This window comes from Sebastes umbrosus, chromosome 1, assembly GCF_015220745.1.
Source record: "Sebastes umbrosus isolate fSebUmb1 chromosome 1, fSebUmb1.pri, whole genome shotgun sequence".
In the NCBI taxonomy this organism is placed as follows: Eukaryota; Metazoa; Chordata; class Actinopteri; order Perciformes; family Sebastidae; genus Sebastes; species Sebastes umbrosus.
Window position 1 is genome coordinate 37,836,201 of NC_051269.1, and position 24,647 is coordinate 37,860,847.

The 24,647-nt window shown below is 41.4% G+C and overlaps 1 protein-coding gene across 2 annotated transcripts; it reads left to right on the forward strand.

The window, feature by feature from the left end:
- The first annotated feature begins 1,032 nt into the window (after nucleotides 1–1,032).
- ccdc120 (coiled-coil domain containing 120) lies at nucleotides 1,033–23,712 on the forward strand. Of its 2 annotated transcripts, none has more exons than XM_037767384.1 (10): nucleotides 1,033–1,469; nucleotides 12,587–12,686; nucleotides 14,535–14,665; nucleotides 16,104–16,205; nucleotides 16,304–16,424; nucleotides 16,546–16,605; nucleotides 18,150–18,303; nucleotides 18,392–18,493; nucleotides 18,786–19,823; nucleotides 22,451–23,712. In XM_037767384.1, the coding sequence occupies exons 2-10, from the start codon at nucleotides 12,638–12,640 to the stop codon at nucleotides 22,497–22,499; spliced, it is 1,806 nt and encodes a 601-aa protein (XP_037623312.1). In that variant the 5' UTR covers nucleotides 1,033–1,469; nucleotides 12,587–12,637; the 3' UTR covers nucleotides 22,500–23,712. The 2 variants fall into 2 exon arrangements, with proteins under 2 accessions (XP_037623312.1, XP_037623227.1); XM_037767299.1 differs by having other exon boundaries at nucleotides 22,616–23,712.
- Nucleotides 23,713–24,647: the final 935 nt, after the last annotated feature.

Below are 24,647 nucleotides of genomic sequence, written 5' to 3' on the forward strand. Positions count from 1 at the left end.
TGACTAATTTTTTGAGAAAACAAATTCAAAATTCTCTGATTCCAGCTTCTTAAATTTAAACATTTTCTGGTTTCTTTACTCCACTATGACAGTAAACTGTATATATTATTATTATTATTAATAATGATAATAATAATAATAATAATAATAATAATAATAATAATAATAATAATAATAATAATATAATTATTTTTATTTAATATTTTATTTATATTATTTATTATTATTATTTTGACTGGATAAAAATGTCCTAGACTGAAAATATGTTCTCTGATTCCAGCTTCTTAAATTTGAACATTTTCTGGTTTCTTCACTCAAGACAGTATATGTATATACTGTATATATATATATAGTCTATATATATATATATACAACTGTCTTGTTTTGTCCACAACAAAAGGAGTAAAGAAACGAGAAAATGTTCAAATTTAAGAAGAACATTCTTATCCAGTCAAAATAATAATAAAAAATAGTATAAATAAAATATAAAACAACAACAATAATGATATTATTATTATTATTATTATTATTATTATTATCATTAATAATAATAATAATAATAATAATAATAAATTCAGTTTACTGTCATAGAGGAGTAGTATTAATATTATTGTTGTTTTATTTTATTATATATTTATATTATTATCATTTAATCAGTTTGACTCATTTTTTAAGAAATAATAGTAATAATACAAAATATAATAATTATTATAATATAATATATTTTATATACATTATTATTATTATTGTTTGCATTTTTATTATTATTAATTTGACTGAATAGGAACGAAAATATGTTATATCACAGTTTTATTTAATTGTTTTTAACAAAATAATTGTGTATAATCTTGGGGGAGAAGGACGCTCGAGCACCAAACACACATCAGTCCAACCCGACGTGTTTTTTTTACTACTCAGCGTCACTGTGCGCGTGCCTATGCAACAACTGGATAGCGCCGTGTGTGTGTGTGTGCGTGTGTGTGTCGGGATTAAGTGTCGCACATTGAAGGCATGTTACATCTGGGAGGGGCTTCATCACCAACACCACCAACACTAACACCACCTCTACTGCTGCTGCTGCTGCTGTGACAGGAGGCTGAGAAACAGAGCAACAGAAGGAATAAACCTTTATTATCCTCCTCCTCCTCTTCCTCCTCTTCCTCCTCTTCTTCTTCTTCTTCTGTCTCTGCTGAGCGGAGATGCGCGCTGCTGGAGGCTGCTGGTGAATTATAATAAGGAGGATAGGAAGCCACCATGAACGAGACAGCCTGTCTTTTCTCTCCTTGCACGTTTAATTAATTAAAGCAGCTTTTTTTTATTCTGGGGAGGATTTATCCCAGTGCTGGTGCTGGTGCTGGTTCTGGTTCTGGTTCTGGTGCTGGTGCTGTCCGTGCAGGAATGATTTTTCTCGGCTTGGTTTTGCTACAGAGGACCATGGAGACCTCCGGAGCCATCGGTCATGCTCTCTGGTAAGATGTCCTTCTCATCCTTGCTGGGGCGTATTAATGAACCTTTATTATCTTTATAATAAAAACACCAGCATGGCCTACATATAGGAAGACTGTTTATTATGGGTCAACCCTATGTGGACGCACTTACATGTGTAAAAAGCTGGTGTGTCATCGTGTCAGTGAGACACAGTGACACACCTGATATGTGTTATTGCTGCCATTAATTAGTCCAGTCAGTGTGTTTCATTATGATGATATGCTGCTGCTGCTGCTGCTGCTGCTGCTGCTGCTGCTGAGGTCCGTCTGCATCGACACTATGCAGATGCAGGATGTTCTGCAGCCTCACTATAGCTGGAGCTTATAATAATGTGGAGGGAACACATGCTTTAAATGCTTTCCACGCTGCATGAGCTAAAAAATAAATAAAAAAATAACATGCCTGTTAATTAAATCTTTCATTGGTGGTGTATTTCCAGTAAGAACATATTGTTTGTGTGGTGCATTCATTAAAAAAAAAGGCAGGAAATGCCTGGTTTCAATTCAAATGCTTTAAAGTGGTAACAAATCTGCTTGCTTTTTTTTTTTTTTTTTGGGAACTTCTCCCTGTTATACTGCATGGAGCTCATGCTGTCTGTCTGCTGGGCCTTTATATTGATTTCACTTCTCATTTTATGAATACTGCTGTTTCTCATGCAGCAGCATTAAGCCCTATTATTAACAGATTCCTGAACAAGGATGTCTGTCTGGATCTGAAAGAAAAATACAAATGTATGTTGTGTGTGTGTGTGGGTCAGTCAGTGCCTTCAGGGTGATTCACAGCTATAGTCCGCCTCTTAGAGTACCGGGGAAATACCTCAGATTTTCTACTCCAAAGAGCTGATCGTTCCTTTTTTGTGTGTATTTGTATGAACTTCATGAACCGTTATAGGCAATTTGCAAAGAGGTTTCCTGTGTTATTGCAGGGGAAGCTCGGGGAAACCACCCGTTTTGACTGTTTTTCAGGCCATTAAATAGGCGTTATCAGTCGCTATAAGCACCATAGATGAGGGTCATTAGGGGCCTGCTACACCTACTACATGAAAGGGAAACTTAAAGGCAACAAGTTCTAACATGTTGTAAAACTGAATGAAACGTCACATTTTGAACACAAACAAAAAAGGCTTCTTTAGGTTTAGGCAATACAACTACAACTTCTTTAGGTTTAGGCAACAAAAACAATTAGGATTATGCAACAAAACTGCAACTTCTTTAGGTTTAGGCAGCAAAAACAATTAGGATTATGCAACAAAACTACAACTTCTTTAGGTTTAGGCAGCAAAAACAATTAGGATTATGCAACAAAACTGCAACTTCTTTAGGACTATGCAACAAAACTACAACTTCTTTAGGTTTAGGCAGAAAAAAGAATTAGGATTATGCAACAAAACTGCAACTTCTTTAGGTTTAGGCAACAAAACTTCAACTTCTTTAGGTTTAGGCAACAAAAAACACATGTTAAGTTTAGGGGAAAACATAATGTTTTGTGTTAAAATAACTATAGAAATAAATATAATTAAAATATATAAAACATAATAGAATAACTCACACAGGATGCAAACTCTGGTCTCCTGTGTTTTGTGTTTTGTGCCCCATCCCCAATCTCCTCCCCTTATGGAGCTTAACACTGTTTACTGTTGTGTTCTTTTATACATTCTTTCGGTGATCTACCATGTGAATAGATGATAAACCTACTAGTGGGTGTAGTAGGCCCCTATTGACCCAAATCTATGGGCCTTATAGCAACTGATAACGCCTATTTAATATCGTGACAACAGTCTAATCGGCTGGTGAAACTCTGTATTTTGACACATGTTGCTGTTTGTTTTCTCCTCTCGGTTCGCTGTTGTCTTCAAATTGGAAGCATGGAGACACTTTACTTCTCTACAAAACCCTCCCTTTCATTGTTTCATGCTACTATGACTGTTACAATTCAATCAAACACCGTGGAATTGGACTTTGACCCAGTTTGGTGCAAACACAATGCTTTTTTTTTTACCATTTTGTTACACCAAGGTGACACTGCTCCGTTTATGATGCCCTTAAGACATGACATGATTTGAGCATCTGGTTCAGTAGTGGTTGACTGACGAGCATGCAGGTTTAGTCAAGTGGAGGGGGGGTGCTAAAAGTCACACACTCGACCCCCCTGATCTGGATCCAGAACCTTTCACCAAACCATTTGACCTGTACTAGAGCGGTTAGTCAATTTTGTTAAAGGGGCTCTATGTAAGAATCAGAACAGTGACATCTGTGGCCGTTAAGTCAACGACAGTCAGCGTCCTGTTGCTTGCGCTTGTGCTCGTGCTACAACGCAAGCGAGCATCGGTTAAAACAGTGAGGCGACACACACGTGCTGAACATGATTGAGCGCTAAAACCACAATATCACTATATATTTCACATGCTTGGCAGTAATGTTAGCTTATCTGTACAGTAGGAATTTTGCCAGCTCGGGGTCCGTTTTGATATCCAAAACCAAACAAAGGTTCCTCCATGAATCGAAGGCACGGCCGATGTTGATCCTAGTTTTCTCCCGACGTCGGTCATATTTCTGTTTTGCAAGTCGGGCTTCACCAGATATAACTTTGTTTTTTTTGTGCTTCCATGGAGTTTGTGTTGGAGTCTGAGTTGTGGTGGGGGTTGGTCATTTGTTGGCGTTAGCAGACTCCATTTCTAACCGAACGTTAGCTTTCGTTGCACACTGTTAGCTCTGTAGCGGAGCTGAAGTGAGTAAAGGCACAATAGTAGCGCGCATAATGTCACATCCGTTGGATTTGCCTGAAAAAACATCCTGCATTCTTAATCTTTTAAGATAAAAACTGAAAATTCTCTGATTCCAGCTTTTTAAATGTGAATAGTTTCTTTATAGTTTCTTTACTCCTCTATGACAGTAAACTGAATCTTTGAGTTGTGGACAAAAGACATTTGAGGAAACATACAAAGTCTTTTATTATTATTATTATTATTATTATCATTCGTCATGGATAACAGAGAGTTGTAAAATGTCTTTTCAGTAAAATATAGTATATAGTAAATATATATATATATATTTAATTTTACTTATTTATAATGACAACACACATTAATCAATGTTTCTGTAGCTGTGCCTGTGTTACCCAGCTGGCTAATTTTCACTATTTTGGATGTGATGTCTTGGAAAATACTAGCTACTATACTGTATATAGGCCTATATTAGAGCTATAAAAATATACTTTATCTGTATAGTATAGTATATCTATACTAATATTTTTGAGTTGTGGACAAAACAAGACATTTGAGGACGTTGTTTTGGGCTGTGGGAAACACTGATCAACATTTTACACTATTTTATAGACCAAACAACTGTTAGATTAATTGAGAAATATGACGACAATGAAAATAATATTTAGTTGCAGCTCTAATCTGTACATTTGCATGTATTTAAAGTAAGGCTGTCAATCAATTAAAATAGTTAATCGCGATTAATCACAAATTAATCACACATTTTTTTATCTGCTCAAATATACCATAAAGGGAGATTTGTCAAGTATTTGATACTCAACATTGGCGTGGGCTAATATACTGCTTTATGCAAATATATGTATATATTTATTATTGGAAATCAATTAACAACACACCAGAAACCCTCACAGGTACTGCATTTAGCATAAAAAATATGCTCAAATCATATCATGGCAAACTGCAGCCCAACAGGCAACAACAGCTGTCAGTGTGTCAGTGTGCTGACTTGACTATGACTTGCCCCAAACTGCATGTGATTATCATAAAGTAGGCATGTCTGTAAAGGGGAGACTCGTGGGTACCCATAGAACCCATTTTCATCCACATATCTTGAGGTCAGAGGTCAAGGGACCCCTTTGAAAATGGCCATGCCAGGTTTTTCTCGCCAACATTTTGCGCAGGTTTGGAGCGTTATTTAACCTCCTTCATGACAAACTAATATGACATGGTTGGTACCAACGGATTCTTTAGGTTTTCTAGTTTCATATGATGCCAGTATCTTCACTTTAGCTTTAAAATTGAGCGTTAATGCGTTAAAGGAATTAGTGACATTAAAACAAATTTGCATTTGACAGCCCCAGAAAATATGCCTCGTCCAAAGCGTCTCGGTGCTGAGTGTGTGAGCTCAGGGAATCAAATCCCAGACCTTATCAAGCGTTGGAAATACACCAGAGCAGCAGTGCTCTCTTTTTAGTGGATAAGAGAGAGAATTCACCCACATTTCTTAAAAAAGCACTAAAGATCAAGGCGGTTATGCATGTGTAGTAATGAATGTAAGTGTACGGCTGTGGCTGCACATCATAGGCAGCCCTGAACCCCCTTCAAAACCAAAACAAGGCGGATTACAGCCACAGTGGAACATTTAAAAAAACAACAACTTTGGATCACGTACAGAAATCCCTCCAGGTGTTACAGAGCAGAGGGAAAATGCATAGGAATAATCCCCTCGGACGTTAGAGACGCATTCCTTTCTTTATTACTCCCCCCCACCTCAGCTTAGCAGAATCCAGGTGGATAGCAATCACCAAGATTGCTTTGTTTCACCCGCGGTAGCTAGCTGTGTCAAACGTGCAAAGGTGAGCGTCAAGGCCAGGGAGGAGAAATGGTGAGCCACAGGATTGGTCAGCCCGAGCTGAGCTGCCCTGCTGTGTGCCGATAAGCGTGCTATAAATCAGTATTTCATGGATATAGAGAGGACAAGAAGAGATCATATTAGTGTGGGGGGGTAGGGAGTGCAGGGTCACAAGACCTTCCATAAGCTGTCCACAGTTCTTTGGTTGGGGTTGGTCAGGTGGAGGTGGTTCAGTAAATCCTCTGCTCTGAATCAGCTGGAGGTCTGACCCTGACTGAAACCTGAATCTCCCTTTTTCTTCTTTAGGTTAAAAACGTTATATTCCTCATCATTACAACTCACCACTGGGCGTATTATAACATCCTCGGACTTTGAATGGCAGGGAAAGCGTGCAGATAAAGGTCACATGACTGTTCTCTTTCAAATGAACAGAGTGAGGTTCAGAAGTGTTGTCCTATCAGGCGGCAACATCCGGGTCTGAGAAGTGAAGCCAATGCTGAAGTGTCTTAAACTTGCATTCTTTCTAACAGCCAGCAGGGGGCGACTCCTCTGGTTGCAAAAAGAAGTCTGATTGTATAGAAGTCTATGAGAAAATGAGCCTACTTCTCACTTGATTTATTACCTCAGTAAACATTTTAAACATGAGTTTATGGTCTCAATCGCTAGTTTCAAGTCTTCTTCAATACAGCATGATGTTCATTTAGTAAATTATGGCCCCATTTAGAGTCAAATAGACCATAAAGCAGGGGATGCTTTAGGGCGGGGCTACCTTGTGATTGACAGGTTGTGAAAATAGTTCACTGAAATGTTTCTGAAAACATTTTATGCGAGAAATATTTTGTACTTTATTTTAGATCGACAACGGTTAGTTAGGGCTAGGGAAGCACTAGGGCTGACCTGAATGCTTTGAAGCTTTGACCGTTGCCATGGTATTCAACCTCCAAATCAGTATACAAATGCTTAATTTTGCGTGTGTTTGTACAGTAGTGTGGCAGCGACGATGTCTCAGGCACTGAAACATATTTCTCACTGAAGCTTTGAAGCCCAAAAAATGGTATTTGGGACAGCTCTACACTGGTCGCCCCTAATTTGCATAAAGTAGCCTAGACCTCAACTTTATGCAAATGAGGAGCGGCCAACCTGACGCCCCGTCTCTCGAATCGTGGTGCCACGCAACCACAATGCATTGCACGGCTGCTTACATACACAATGAATGAGAAGCCTGGAAAGGATGGAGCCTGTGGACACGTACCATTATTCAGCGTTTGATTGTACTTAGCTCCACCCTCTTGTGTCACTTCTGGTTCCAAATAACCAAGATGGAGACGGTCAAAAACCAAGTAGCCTAACTCAAGACTTCAAAACGGCAGTCCACAAACCAGTGGGTGACGTCACGGTGACTATGTCCACTTCTTATATGCAGTCTATGGTTGTTCTCCTGGCACGCCATTGAAGGCATTGTGAGAGCCAACCGTGCAACAGTTGGATATTTCAAAAGCTACACAGTCTGCGACTCTATTGGCCTAGTTTTGACTCCTCAGGAACATAGTTGTAACCCTGCTCTCTGGTTACCATGTGTAAGGTCATAACAGCAGCAGCTGTGTCAACACCAACAGTCAACATGAGGGCTGCCGGCCTCACCTGTCCGTAGAGGGCCGGAGGTGATATTTCAGCTGCTCTTTCACATCTCAGCTGCCTGCTTTGAAAGAGACTAACAAACATATTGTGCATCCCTCGCCACATGCGACGGATGTGAGGCTGTTGCAGAAGCGTCGACTGTTAAGACACGCTGTACTGTAAGTCGTGAATATATCTGTTATATAAATGCTGTTGACAACAGTAGCCTGTTCCCGGGACTCTTGGGCCAGATAAAAGCTGACGGCGGAGAGAGTGAATCTCTTTAAGAGCTGGGAGGCATTGTGTTTATCAAGGGGATGAGGAAACGGATATAAAACTGTTGCCTGTAGGAGTTTAGCTTTGAATGTTGTGATCTAATATGTATGACTTCTAAGCTGAAGAGAGAGCTTGTGTGGACACGGTGGGATGCGACCTACCTTACAGGCTTCAGTGTTTAGCCCGTCGGACTTGAATATTAAACTCGCCGCTGATTTGCATTCGTGTGATGCACGCTGCACAGGGGCAGCTCGCTCTCATCGCACAGCTCATGTTTTAATCAACATGGCTCCCACAGTGCTATCTACACCGCCATCCCGAGCCCGTCCCTCACCCACCCCCCCCTTACACATGCACACGCTAAGTCAACATGTGTTTGATGATCGTGTTGCGTTCATATCTCTCGTACTCCTCTGATCCCTCCTTTGATGCCGCTCTCTGTGACTCTCTGTTTATCTGATTCTTCATTGTCCCACCATCGCTCCCCGCAGGCCTCACTCAGGAATGTGATGCCGTCTGGTGTTGTTGTACCTGACTGTACCTCTGCACACATCTGTACACCAGATGTTTAAGCAGTTAGCACTTCACTTCAACCAGGGAGACCACTGATCCTCTCAGGTGTGGTATGTATTAGTCTCAGTAGTGGTTAGAGGGCGACCTGTTGCAGTTGATTGATTCGTCTCTGTCTTAAAGCAACACTTGAGTTTGTGGTAACCCTGGAGGATATTTGGTGCTAAGCACTCACTACGTTTGGTGTTTTTGCTTTGTCAGAAATTGTGGCTCATATTGTGACGCCATTTTCTCTTTTTCTTTGTATTTCCTTTATATCAATTCCCTTTCTATTGTTGACACCTTTTCTGTTTCAGTTTAGCTGTAATAACTATTACTGCTAGCTTGCTACTAAATTAATTTTCTCTTTAGACCTAACAAACAGCAACAGCTGTTTTTGGATTTTTTCCCCACAGAAAGACCTAAAAGCTTTCATGAACTTGATACACTGTAGTTTACACTAAAGTAAGACTTAGATGTAACCAGATGTGTAACCTTTGCTGAACAATTAGGTAATTACGGGATAATGGTAAATCATAAAACAGTGCAGCACACACTGGTTGTTTTGTCACATCATTTCACATACAGTACATCTATTGATGCCAGTAGTAGCAGTTGTGAAGGTGTAGTCATCAGGATGTGTTGGCCGAGCCAAGCACGGCCGCAGCTTGTTAGCGTGAGCCACCTTGCTGCTACGTTAGCACCACGGTAGCTGTTTGACTAAAGACACAACAACTAACCATGATATCTATATATAACTACATTTATAATCAAACTGACTTGTTTTATTACACGACTTATGATGGTTATGGAAAGTTAAAGCAGCTGTCAGTCAGAGCTGTCAATCATAACGTCTCACCCCTTTGTTATAGCATCAAATAACTAGTTAAAACCAAACTGACAGAGCTAACACTGTAAACCATCGGTCGGTACGACGTTAGCAGCTGTAACCACCGTATGTGAGCAGTGCCGAGTGGCGGCCGTGAGCTAGCCAGTGGTTCGCGCTCACATGCAGGAAAATGCACACACGGCCGGTCCGTCAATGTCAACAAAGCGAGGAGAAGCTCTCATTACACCACACACACAGGAGGGAGAGTGACTTCATTCTCTGCTCAGGTAGACATTACTCCTCTACTATATCTTTACATAGCAAATAGTTGTTTGCTGCTATATTGATGCTCTGGATATCATATAGAGAACCAAAAATGAAACACTAGTTAACCCAGAGCACTGAAGTCAAAGGATTGTTATATATAAAGAGATAACAGGCACATTTTAGTGAGTGAAAAGGATAGCACCCAGCTTCCAAGCAAATGTTTTGGTTGCTGGACAAAGCCATTCTTTAGGGGCACGGCAGCCTTTTGGCTCCAGCTGCCCGGCGACCATGCAGATGAATACCAAATGTCTCTGTCTGTCTCCTCTTGACTGCTTCTCCCTGTGGGTTTACTGCTCAGCCTCGCCGCTCAACACAGAGAACAGACACGACACTGCCTTGTGCATTCCCAGGTGAAAGTCATTCTCAGTATATTAGATTCACTTAAAATCTGATTATCGCCGGCTCAGTTTTGTGTAACAGGGTTCATGTGATGAGCTTTTGTCTGAGCGTGCGGTCGTAACTCTGCCACTTTGTTTGTGTGTGAGAGGCTCCTACTTGTCTGTCAATGGGAGGTCAAGCATGCTGGGGGTTTTCACACGTACAGGAGCAAACAGCAGTTACTGGTTCGGTTCCAGGACGGGAGCCAACGCAAACTCAACACAAGTATTTCAAGTATGTCTTTACACAAAGTGAGCCTTATTCTTTAAGTTGTTTGAGTGAGGGAAACAGAGCAGTATGTCTTACTGACCCCCTAAAAAGCTGCTTAATTGTGTGCAGACTTTGAGGCAGCTGCTCAGAGCAACTGATAGATAAATGTTTCCTTTTGAAAGATGGCAGAAGCAGTCTTTGGACGGGTAATTTTCAGCCCTCGAGGACTTCCGTCTAAGATTTGAGGGTTGAATGGAGTCGTTTTATGATTTAACTCGACTGGCAAGATGCTTGTTTATGGCAGCAATTTGTGAGCAGCGTTGAGTGAGAGGCTTTTGGCAGAAAACGCGATCTCTATTTTTGGATGTCAAGTCTCTATTGGGTATTAGGGAAGAGGCTTTGTTCCTAATGAACCTCCATTATGTGGGGAAACAGCACATAAAACGTTGCTCGCGGTCGACAGCATTTCTTGTCTTGTAGGTTTTTCTTTTTATGGGGCCTTATTTGATGTTGGACAACAGTTTCCTTCTCCGCTCTGATATGCAAAAGCTATAAAATATAGTAAACATAATTCCATGCCGTTTCATGTACACCTTGATATTTATGACAGCAGGAAACTCAACGCTGAACATTGCATTTTCATTCCTCGCCTCTGTTATTTATTCCATCACTTTGCTCCTGGCTTTATTCCTCTGGCTCCCTCTCTTTGTAGCTATTGAGACATAAAACACTCCGGGTTTAGGTTTCTCCCTCTCTGTTTCTCTGTCCATACATTATTAATGTTACTTTATCCTGTCTCATTTCCTTCTCTTTGCAAATTAATTGGTTGCTAATTGTGTCTGAGAGCTAATTTTAGAGTATTACTCACTTTCAGGATGCCTTAAGGTGTTAAGTTAAATTATCATCAGACTTTTATTGAACTTTTGATATATTATTAATGTTCTATAAAAAAAGGCTAACTGATATGGCTTCATATAATGTCAAATATGAGATTTATTAGAGCTGCCCTCAAACAAAGAAATTCTTAGTCGACTAACACTCGTGATTTTATCGACTAATCGATTAGTTTATTTAATCGACAGATCTATAAAACCGAGTTTCTCCACAAAGAATCACACAAAAGCACCACTTTAAAGACCCAGACACACCAACTCGACATCAAAGAACTAGAGGTGACGAAGGCCACCAGTTGCGTCGCCTCACGTCGCCTTTTGTCTTGGCCTAAAAGTTTCACTCGAACACACCGCAAAGACTACAGCCGACGGCCAACTACCACGTACGTTCTGCGCCTGCGTGAGAGGAAATATCTCTCCACACCAGCAGGACGCTGTAGTCTGTATTCATCATTCAAAAAGGGAAACCGGAAGGCCGAGGACGGCGGATATACAAGCCGTTGTTATGATATGTACATGAAACAAAGCGGGGCTTGACGACCATTTTCACACCACTCTCACTCACCACTTAGCTTCATTCCAGATGGCCATGTCGTTGTGAAAATATCCGTGTACTGGAATGATCAGATGAGATGAAGATGAAAAATGAGATGAGCCTTCTGTGTTTTTTTTTCTTGACCTTACTCGTTGGCTTGCTTTCCTCACGTCTTTTTCTCTTCTCGTGCACGGATTCGTTTAAGCTGAACAGCCAATCAGAGTGATTTCTCTCACCGACGGGCGCCGCCGCCTATTCAACGTGCTGTATCGGCCGAAAAAACTCCGACACATGCAGACTAGAGCGGCGACACACCGCAAAAACTAGGGCCGACAGACGCTCACCGACGGCCCCAAACTGTCCCACGGCTGACCTTTAATCTTGTGTTTACTAGAGATTTGCTCATAATTTTCTTGGAAATAAGCTACTCAGCATGAAAAAAAAGCATAAAAAATGACTAATGGGCAAAAGAAATCTTAGTTGACTAAAACCAAGACGACCGGTTAGTCGACTAATCGACTAACAGGGGGCAGCTCTGGGATTTAAAGTGCTTTTAATGAAGCTGTTGCCATTCTGATGAAGATTTTGTTTTACTGTATGACAGATTGACTTTCAGCTTGTTGAGTCTTTGAATATTTATATGTATATATTTATATTTTAGGGTCACAGAAAAATCCAAATATTGTTCTACTATTCTTTCCTTGTTAAACTGAATTAGTAATGTGTTTTAACCTTTTCAAGGATTCAGCTGTAGACACCTGAACAGAGGTGCAGTAGCTCCCCCTGATGGTACCTGCTGTAATCTGATCCAGGAGACACACACATGCTCATCTGCTGCTGACTTGCTAGAAAACACATGGCTGATACTGCAAAACATCTAACCCTGAATATATCTTGTCTTCTTCATCAGGTGAGGGCGTGGCTGGGAGCGAGAGTTGTAAAGTCCCCAGAGTTACATCACATGGAGGTCAAAGGTCATCTGATCACGTCCATGGGTTTGGGGGCTCCTGGTGAGTACTAATGACTCCTCACAGTGTGAAGACAGACACCTTCATGTCTGGACAAGCCTGGAATGGCTTGGTGTGTTTTCTTTTCTCACAGTTCAACAGAAGGAAAACAAAAGTGTTTTTTTCTCAAGGATACAGCCAGCTGAAATAACAGCTGCATGCGTGAAGGCCTTTTGTTCGCCGTACTGTCGCCACAGCTGTCCGACAATCTTATCAGAGGAGCTGTGAGCGGTCGTCATGTTGTGGGAAACAGACACTTGTGAAACAGTAGAAACCAAAACACTGCATTTCTAATTTAATAAGAAAATGTCAATCCTTTACATCTGCATTCAGGTGATTTGGCCTAAATGTCCAGTGTCCTGTTGTTAAAGGAGAAGTCTGTCATCTTTCTATATTTTTCTTACGGTCAATAAATCCCACGAAGAGACAAACCAACAATGTGTTAGTCCATAACTTTATATGACTTCCCTGTCAGAAACCTGGTAGCAACTCATAATGTAATAAGAAAACCATGAGTGCATAACGTAAAAACAGTTTTGTGCATAGTTACATTATGAGAACATGGTTACATTATAGAGCTGCAACAATTAATCGATTAGTAATTATGTGATAATTAGCAAGTAACCTATTTCAAAGTTTTTTGGATTTACTGCCAAATTACCCCAATATTTACCTCAAAATTTATAGAAACTACTTTATTATAAACATAATTTAATAATTAGATGCTGAAATAGCATATAATGGTTAAAATAGGGCTCTTAGGCTTGAGAAGCGGCTGCTCCTCATCAGAGGTGGAAAACCAAAACTAATAGAAGACACTTCTGATCAGGTACAGATCTCACCACTGTGTGACTTATTGTCTACACAAATGTAACCTGGTAGCTGATGTAATGATTCAGGGAGTTTTTTAAAGAAATTTCAAAGAAGTTATTTGCTAGTTATTATCTATTTACCAGCAGACATGGAAATAAAGTATATCAATTAAATTTGTATTCTTTTCCTGGGAAATGTATTAAATAAATTACCAGCTATTTATTACTGCTTATTGGTAAATAGCAGAATATAATTAATAATAAATAATGTTTATAATAGATATAAAATAATAATAATAAAAGTCCAGAGTCAAGTCCCAAGTCAAGACAGCCAAACAAAGTAGGTTACTTGCTAATTAGTGAAAGTGAAACTTAACGCTTGTGAACACAAAGACAACTACACGTTCTTGGTTTCACATGAGATGCAAACTCCAGCCTCCTGGGTGAAAACCCTGTTTTATGTCTTTTATTACCCCCAATCTCTACACCATATGGAGTTTCACGCTGTCTATACTACAGTGCCTGACTTCCCCTTCTGTTCCTGTCATAATTATCTCTGTCGCTAAAGGTCGTTGTTGTCTTCTTTTATACTTTCTTTTTTTGGTTGACCATATTAATAGGCGATAAAACCTACTATTGGGTGTAGTAGGGCCCTACTGACCCACATCTATGAGGCTTATAACCACCGATAACGTCTATTTAATGGCCTGATAACAGTCTAATTGGCTGAACAGTGTTATGTAGACCTGACTCAAAATAAATTACACTTTCCATGTACGAGGTAATGAAGGAACATGTCTTCCAGTGCAACAGTGTGGCTTATTGATGAGTTTTTAATCCCTATTTGGAAAACAACGGAGCTCCGTGACACAGAGGAAAACGTTCTATCAGGCTTTGGATACACTGACAACACTATATTCATTGTTCATCTTTTCGTGGGATTTGTTGACCATAAAAAAATATAGAACATTGCCAGCCTTAAACTTTAATTCAGTCTTTCTGAAGATGTTTCTATATATATATGTGTATGTGTCTGTAGATGTTCAAGGCTGCCAGGACAGCAAGCTGCAGGCTGAGAGGGTTGCAGCTCTGCAGGAGAGGAAGCAGGCCCTGGAGGCGCTCCTCAACACCAGAGTGGGAGAGCTCAAACACGTCTGTCTGCAGGAAGCAGTGAGTAGCTCTCACTTCACTTTTGAAACATGCATGGCTCACTCTCAGGCTACAACATCCTCTCTCCATACACCTCAAGTGTTAAGATGACAACTGCAGTGTGTTAGTTTGTTCACTTACTGTGTTTTTCACTAAAGAGACTGCAGTTACGGCTGGGCGACAAAATCTTCCATCATGATACTTCATATCTCGATAACTATATACATCATGATATAAGCATGTTTTCTGGTAATTCAATAAATAAATAGTCTATATGAAATAACCACATGGTGAAGCCAAAGTATTAAATACTTGACAAATGAAGGTACAGAGTGTTTTCTCATTTAATGAAGAACTTAAGTGCAAAATGAACATAACACTTAAAGGTGAAATTATAGAGAATGTTTTTTCTCATAAATATTTATGAAAAATGGACAACTCCCAGACCGGACAACACCGTGGCAGCGACCTGTCAATCACAAGGTAGCCACGCCCATAAATGGGACCATAATTTACTAAATGAACATCATGCTGTATCGAAGAAGACTTGAAACTAGCGATTAAGACCATAAATTCATGTTTACAATGTTTACTGAGGTAATAAATCAAGTGAGAAGTAGGCTCATTTTCTCATAGACTTCTAAACAATCAGACTTCTTTTTGCAACCAGAGGAGTCGCCCCCTGCTGGCTGTTAGAAAGAATGCAAGTTTAAGGCACTTCAGCATTGGCTTCACTTGTCAGACGGGGAGGCTGCCGCCTGGTTTGATCAGATTTTCTGAGAAATTTGAGTTAGTGTGTGCTTGTTATCAATTCAGATGATGTAATTGTGTATCACGATATCTCGATATTTGATTTCATAACGATACGATTCCATTTAAAGACAATAAATTATCATATTGAATTATCGCCCAGCCCTAACTGCAGCCTATTACAGATTTTAGCATAATTTTAATGTTCTGTAAGTTTGAACCTCTGGATGTAGATGCAACTGGCAACCAGTGACGTTTCTTTCTCATATAATAATACAATAGGTTGCATATTAATATTTTCTTGATTGCTCCAGAGAACCTGTCAGCACGTCTTAATGAAGCCGCAGCTGCCTCCGCTTCTCATTAACAGCTGTTTAACACATCTCTTTATGTTTTCAGCTGGATGTATAGTTACTATCTCTCTGTTTGTTCTCTATTCTTGGATTCACAGGTTGTCTAACTCTGTTTTCAGTGAAGCTACTTTAGACTCATCTGCAAATTTATTCTGTTTCTGCTTTAGAGATAAATTATGATAGAAACGTTATTCCATCTGGCATCTCTTTCGGTGCAGTCAACTATTTAAGTGGTTGTTTTATTGAGACTTGGAAGTAATCTGTTAAGTGGTATCATTTTATGTGACACTTTGGACCTCGCAGGCCAGTGAGAGGATGGCTTTTAGTTACTAGGTGCTAATGAATGTCCTCTGCAGGAGCTGACTGGGAAGTTGCCACATGCTTTCCCCCTGGAGACGGGAGAGAAACCCCCACCGGTGCTGCGCAGGACTGGCCATGCGCCCAACACCAAGGCAGAGGTAAGTCAACACCTTGAATATCAATAGTGTTTACGCAGCAGCTGTACCGCCGTGTGTTCTTGTGGTCTAAACACGGCTGGCTGTCTCTGGATCTGCAGGATGAGGCTGCCCAAAGAAAGCAGATGAAAGCCATCTTCACCGGTGCTCTGTACCGACACTCAGAGTCAGACCGAAACATCCCAAACAGCAAGAGGACGGTTCATCGGGGGTGTCACACAGGTACAATCACAAAGCACCTAAAACCACACACTCAATTTACTAGCTTTGCATTCATTGTTTAGCAAAGACATCAGCTGTCATGCTGCATCATCTGTGACCTGAATGGTTTGTTGTCTTTCAGAGGACACTGTCATGTCAGAGAGTACAAGCTCCATGTCAGATTCAACATCCCATGACAATGGTGAGTCAACAGACTGTCTGTCAGCGACTATCTCTGATGGATATCCATGTTTATAATGAGCTTAAAGTTGCAGTTGGTAACTTTAACTATCACTACAGTGAAAACCGCTTATAGTGATCACATCTGTCTGGGTCAAATTGATCAATACAAGCAGATGATTATTATAACTGAATTTTAGTTTTTGTGCATCATTTCTCATGCAGATATTACCATCTAATTGACATTTGTATCTTTATTACATGAATACAAAGTAATAAAACGGACCGGTTCGCTATTTAATGGCTCGCTGCCAGTTCTTCTGTCTTTTCCCTCACCGAGGTTGAGGCATTGCCGTTTTTGGCCGGCTCTGTAGCGCGAGTGTGCATGCAACACGGCGTCCTTTTTTTTTTTGCCGGTCGGCATGTGTGCCGCAGAGCCGGTTTAGGATTGGCAGAGTTTAACTTTTGGGGCATTATGTGAACAGGCATTGTCAATACACTTGATGAGGATGCGTTCCACGTGTGCATTCGTTTTTTCATTAATTTTCCAGTCATGATATCAATGTGCACTTAGCATCAGCCTCAGGTATCTAGTCGGAAAGCAGACGGTCTGCAAGGCAAAGTATCATGGGAGTAAAGTAAAAAACAAAACAAGAATTCAACTAATGTAGTTTTAAAAGGTCTTTCCATATGTTGTCATGTATGAAAAGACCCAAAATGAACACTGTATGCAGACTACTTGATAACTATAACAGCATTTGTATAGGATTGATTCTGTCCCAAGATTTTTGACCCATATAAGCGGTTGATCACTGTAACCGTGATCACGATAAGCTGTTTCCATTGTATATCCTGACAGTATTGCAGGACACCGCTAATCTGTGAAAAAAAAAATCCTGTTCCTCTGTGTCCTCCTGTGCTCTTAATGCCGTTTGCAAGATTCCAACGTGCCCAAAACAAAACAACCAATCAGAGCAGAGCAGTCTCTACACCAGCTGTCAATCACTGCTTGTAAAACTCGTGAACTCTGATCAAACCGGTCAAACTAGGCAGCGCTGTAAAATCAGAAAGTTTGTGACCCAGCCACCATGTTGAAAACAGTCGAGCAGACAGTCGACAGACAGTCGACAGACAGACAGACAAACCAACCAACGCCGGTGAAAACATAACCTCCTTCCAAGGCCATTAGGAGCACCAGAGGACACAGAGGAGCATGATTTATTCAGATTATCTGTTTCATGCACTACTGTCAGGATATAGTGACCGTTTTATAAGAATAAAAAGTTACTGACTGCAGCTTTAACTAACGCAGTAGGCAGTAGAATTAGCTCACTGTATTTGCAGCCTTTTTCACATTCAAAATATGTCACTAACACTTAGCGGGTGGGAGGCTCATTTGCACTTCTGGTGTTAAGACACCAAACAAGAATATGCAGCAGCATTTCAGTTGTAAACCCCAAAAATAGCAGCACACTTGACTTGTTGTGTTTTTAATTAAAGTGATCATTTCTCTGTCGTCTGTGAGCCATTAAAAGATCATTTCTTTGTTTTTCTTCTCCCTTAAAGAGTCCTCTCCCAGTGTGGTGGCTGACCAGCGCTCTCTATCTCAGCCCCGGCTCACCGTGGGCAGCCCCGACCACAGGATCAGCAGGAAGCTGTCGCCGGTCGAGATTTACTACGAGATGAGGACGCGCCGCAACTCTGTCACGAGCTCCGTTAGGTACTTCTCTTCCCACATATAATCATGATTGTTTTCACTAATGGGTGATGAACGTTAAATACATCCACATCCTCTTGTGTTCTCACAGCCCGACTCACTCATTACCAAGAAGTGCGTCTAACATCGAAGGTAGAAGTGTTCCAGCTACTCCTCTGTTGGCCCGAACCGCTCCGATCAGCGTTCACGTCAGGTAATCTGTGATGCAGCGCCGCTTCCCACTGGGATAACTGTGTTTGGAAATGACTTAATGACTTAGTTAAATGCAGACACAGAGTCAGGGCTGTAACAACGATTAGTGTCACATTTAGCTACCAGCAAGGGCTCATCGTTCGGTCTTTACGCAGACAAACTGTGTCCCTTCTTAGGTGATTTTTCTGTGAAATGCTGTTACATGGTTTTGATTAAAATGCTTTCACTCACTTTTCTTTATCCACCGTTGCTCTTCTCCTAATGTAAGCTGTAACTGTTCATCTCTGCTTCAGGTCGGATGCGTCGGGTGGTAACGGGTTGAAGCAGTGGTCTGGCAGCCTGGATGTGCCCTATATGATTCCACTGGCCCAGGAGGGCTCTTCTTCCGACCGGCGAGGCTGCCCTTACAGCTCCCGGGCCAGGCGCAGCAACAGCTCCGAGGCCCTGCTCGATAGATCGAGCCTCCCCGACGATCCTGCTCCCAGAAACGGGATGCCCCCCAGAGGAGGGCCCTACAAGAGCTCAGAGACACTGACTGATGGCAAGCTGCGACACATTCACCTGGGCAGCCCCGAGAGACACGTTGACGGCACTGTGGACCAGGCCAAACTGCGTCTGTCCATGGGCGACAGAGCGTCAGGCGGAGGCTACAACGAGCTACTGATGGACTATATCTGGGGGAAACAGCAGAGGATGCAAGTGCAGCACCACCTGTACCAGTCCACAGGCAGGATCTGGCAGGACATGTCCTCTCCTCGCTCCTCCACGGCGGCGGCACCTCCCCACGCCAACGGATTTTCCCATTCCCAGGTGAACCTCCCCAGCGCTGCGCCTCCTTACAGCCCCATGGTCCTCCGAGGGTCCCAAGCTGAGCTGCGCAGGGTCAAAGTCACCAGAACCAAATCTTGTGGACCCTTTATTCCTTTGCAGCAGCATCCCCAGGATGGCATCCTGCTGTCAGCGTACGAGTCTCCCCTTCCCGCCTCTGGCACCACCACGTCCTCCATTCCCAACCTGCACCCCTACCAGACGGAGCTGTCTGGCACCACCTTCGGCCGCAGACCCCCACAGTTCTCTCTCCCGACCCCAGAGGACTCGACGCGAAGCTTGCATAAAGCCCTGGCTCTGGAGGGACTGAGGGACTGGTACCTGAGGAACGCCCTTGGCTATCCTCCTGCTGCCCCAAAGGGCCACGAGGCAGGGATCTCTCGTCTCTCACACCCCCACCCGCTGGTGCACCAGGCCCAGTCTGTTCAAGGTGAACCAGCCAACCTCCACAGGTCTCAGATACCCCAGTCAGCCAGCTTCCATGGTCATCCGCTGCATGGAAGGTCAGTATTTTTTATTTATTTATCTTATTGCTTTGTCTCTTTTACAGCTGTATGTCTACTGGTGGGAAAGATCATCAGTGACTACATTTACATACACAAAATATTCAGTTTTTTTTGTCACGTACTCATACAGGATGTGCAGTGAAATGTAAAGTGTCAGTGCTCACAAGATTGTGCAAAACAACATCAACTATACAAATATTTTTAAAATGCGGAGGCGCTTGCCTGACCGCAGCAGCTGGAACAGTCTGTTATTTGGGTGGTGAGGATCCTTCATAATCCTATTGGCTCTGGTTTTGCACCTCCTGCAGGAGGGGAGTGTGGTTCCAGTAGTGCGTTTGGCCGAACGCACTACTGGATTTTGTAGCCTCTGCAGAGCCCTCCTATCCTGCGCAGAGCAGTTGCCAAACCAGGCAGTGATGCTTCCTGTCAGGATGCTCTCTACAGCTCCAGAGTAGAAAGATATTATATATAAATAAATAAATATATATAACATAAATATATAGATATTTTAGTATGTCTGAAACCTTATAGTACGCAAATTGCATACTATTTCCGGTAAAATATTACAGAATGCAACGCTGGACACTATGGCGGCATAAATATCCCACAATGCAATGCGATAGGCACAACAACGTTCACACCAGATGTTGATGGACAGCTCTGTAACATCAATAATGTTTCAATTTAACTGTAAGTATAAGATTTCACTTTGCTAGGCGTAATATATTTTTTAAATTGGTTCAGACTTTGATTCTCACAAATCATTGTTCGGTCACATGAGGTTGGCACGGGTTACCATGGTTACGTGTCTCCAACCAGCGAGGAGGCTCTCAGGAAGTGACGACGTAAATTACTGCTCAGTGCGTCCGAACAGATACAAACTACTGTTTATTCACACAAAAGTATGTTGAACAATAGTACACATATTGTGTATGTAGAGCGTAGTATGGGATTTCGGACGAAGCCTTAGTCAATGTTGTGAGTTAGAATTCATACAACATAAAAAAGAAGAAAAAAAAAAAAGAAAGAAGCCTTAAGCAATGGAACTTTTCCATTTCATTATTGTACATTGTTTTGTGTTTGACGATTACATCGCACTCAAAGTAGAAGAATGTTGTACTATCACTTTAAGAGATGTGATTTTATCTGATATCAAGTGGCATTTTGTATGTTTTGTAAGAACACATTTTATTAGACTACAAATACCAACTTGCATGTTTGCAAATACAGTATTTACCACTGAGATACGCTTAAATATCTTTCTCACTGTCATCAAGTCTCCCAGCAGACAGAGGATGCTGCTATTATTCTCACTTTATTCTCAGCCAATTCATCTATCATCCTGTGACCTTTACAACCGCGGTTGTTTTATTTTTGTTTGTGTTTGTATTGTTGCGTGGTCAGCATTATCTGCTGCTCTCTGCGTCACAACAACATCCTCTCGGCTCTCGGATGTCTCCTCATCATTCACAGGCTTCCTCGCCACTTATTGCCTTAAGTGTTCCATGAGAGACAGCAGTCACATTTACAAATGAAACATTGACAACTCAACAGATAAAATGTGAGCATGCATTAATGGACCTCTTCAATTATGAACGGGATTTTTTCCCCCTTCCTTAAAGGGATAGTTTGGGTGTATTTGAAGTATGAATGTGAAGTACTTGTCCGTAATTATTGTATTACCTGCAGTAGATGACAGTCTGCACGCCCCCAGTTTGGAGAAACAGACAGGAGTTATCGCACGGAGGCAAAGTAATGTACTGCTGTGGACGGGGCTGGCAGCAAAACATATTTTAGCAACCAAACAGAAAATATCAGTATAGAAGAAGAAGAAAGAAGAAGAAAACCTTTATTTGTCATAGTACATACAGGTACATACATGGAATTTGACCTCTGCATTTAACCCATCCTAAGTATTTTTAGGAGCAGTGGGCTCGCTCAAGGACACTTCGACACTCAGTCTGTAGGAGCCTGGGATCGAACCACCAACCTTGTAGTTAAAGGACAATATTTGTTTAAGTGTACGCTATATTTAGAATATTTTTGCCGGTTTACCTTGCCGTCAGGCAGCCCTTTCCAACGGGGAACTGAAGCTGTTGTATCCATCTATTGTCTTGCCACGAGAAAATCATTGACATTTTTTTTAAATTTCACCTCCCAGAACAACGTGAGTTGGTCTACTGCTGCCTTGATCGGTTAGTTTGTTTTTGTTATTGTGTGACTTTGGTGAATCCGAATTAACCAAAGTCACACAATAACACAATCAAACTAACCGATCGAGGCAGCGGTAGACCAGCAACCCCCGTGATCTGCAAGGTAAAATTACTGTTTTTTTCGATGGCATCTGGTTGCCCCGTCCGCAGTAGTACATTGCAGTAACTCCTGTCTGTTTCTCCAAACTGTGGGTGTGCCGACCGTCATCTACTGTAAGTAATACACTGACTATGGACAAGTACCTCATACAACCCCACTTCAAAACACCCAAACTATCCCTTTAAGTGGCCCAGAGACAGCAATCACATTTACATGTGAAACATTGACAACTCAACAGATAAAATGTGAACTTGCTTTATAATGGGCCTCTTTAATTAAAACATTTTTTCCCCCCTTCCTTAATTTCACAGGGATATAATGAACTTTCAACGACCTCCTTCTCCAAGCTCCCGACCATGATTCATACTTTTTATTTCATGAAGATGTATTCTCTCTGTGGCTTTACCCTTCTTCACTTCCTGCCTCTTGTTTGTGGAGTGCTGTAGCTGTATTGATTTGTCTCGCCTCCCCAACAGGTCGATGGAGTTCTCGCTCTATCAGGAGAATCCTCATCCACAGATGCAAGAGGCGACCCCAAAGGAACCCAGTGCAGACCCAGGCACCCTAGTCTGAAGCAGCAGAACACACACACACACACTACATTATCTGAGCAAAAACACTGTAGCCTCACACACACATTCACTCAGACTCACACACAGACAAACTGACACAATGTGACCTCAACAGCAAAAGCAAAACACGGCAACCTCAGCAGAAAGAGACTGGAATATAATGACAAACTGTAGCTGTACAGTGTGAAAAAAAGCCTTGGCAAGTTCCCCGTGTTCTAACTGATCCCACCAATATACTGTATGAACTTCAAACCCAGTAGTCCTACATGGATGTACACTGGAGTTGACTCATCTAATAACAATATGGTCATGCTGTACAATATATCGATATTTCTGGTCCAACACGAGCAGTGAAACCCTTCCTATAATAACCCTGAAAAGTCTCCCGAGATATACTTTTTTACAGAATATATACAACTCTAAATTACTATTTTGTATCTTCTGAGATATAAAGAACAGCTATATTAAAGAGGTAATTTATTGCTCATTAATCTTGTGATATACAAAGATGTTATATGAGCTCTCATCATCGTTTGAAAAGTATTAATACATGCCAGTGAATGTGTGTTTGTAACATAAACTGTATATATAGATGGACTGTACAAAAGTGAAGCCAAAATAGCCCGGTTACGGGGGGCTGGAGGCGCGGTATCCAGGTCCCGCCTACATACCCGCCTGAGCCAATCACGAGCCGAGCATGGCCACAGCTTGCTAGCGTGAGCCACCTAGCAGCTACATTAGTACCACGGTAGTTGTTTGGCTAGAAAGACACAACAACTCCACCGTGATATCTCTATAACTACATTTATGATCAAATTGACACATGACGGTTATGGAAAGTTAAAGTTACATCTCCTCTCTCGGACAATTCCCGAGTCTCCAACTACGCGACTTTCCTCAGAGCAGCTGTCAATCACAGCTGTCAATCATAACACCTTTTTATAGCATTAAATAACTAATTAAAAACAAATTTATCAGAAAAATTAACACTTGAACATACATCAGTGTTATAAGAACTTCCTAAAATGACAGAAATCATCTTTGGGAAAAATTTATTTGACGTGTACTTTGACTTTTTAGTTTGGCCAGTGTCTCTCATCCGCTAACATGGAGGGGGCGGGCTTTATGACCTATACTGCAGCCAGCCACCAGGGGGCGATCCAGGCGTGTTGGCTTCACTTTTCTGGAGCTGTCATATCGTCCATCTTTATATACTGTCTGTGGTTTGTAAACTATATAAAACACAAAAAAACATGCTTCAGTCTTCATCTGCCGTTAATTTCACAGCCATTTGTATTCTTCCTGTTTGATAAATGAAAGGGGCCATGAACTGTAGTGTGCTGGTGTAGCAGACGGGAGTGCCTAAATGTTTTCAAAAACTAAACGTTTGGTTAGAAACCTTTAAAGTGCTTTCTAATAATCCGAAATGTTAGCATTAAGCCTTTGTGAGCTAATCAAAAAAACTGAAAGCAGTTCACGATGTCACTAAATTGGAATGATGTCATATATATTGTGATTTTTCAGTATGTTTTCTAGATTCAGCGTAGTGCTGGCCAATAAATGTAGCTTTCTCTGTGCCGACCTTGAGAGAACAATTAGACCAGTTTTAGGACAAACCTGAGGGCTGTTGTGAAACCTACTGTACGGCAGTAGCACATGACTGTGTGACGATTGTTTTTCTGCATTTAGTTGTGGAGGATTTGAGTGTCATATGGAGCACTTTATGAACATCTTAAGCCTTAATTCCCTATGAAATTGTCACCAGGAGAGATGACAGACAGGGTTTATAATTGGGAAAATAATAAGGAACATCTACTGAAGGTCTACCCGAGTGTTAGTCTGTATATAGCGTGGATTGTACTGATGAGTTTTATTCCCGTACTAACGATGTAATTTTTAAACTAACCACATAAATATGTAATCAAAAAATAACCTC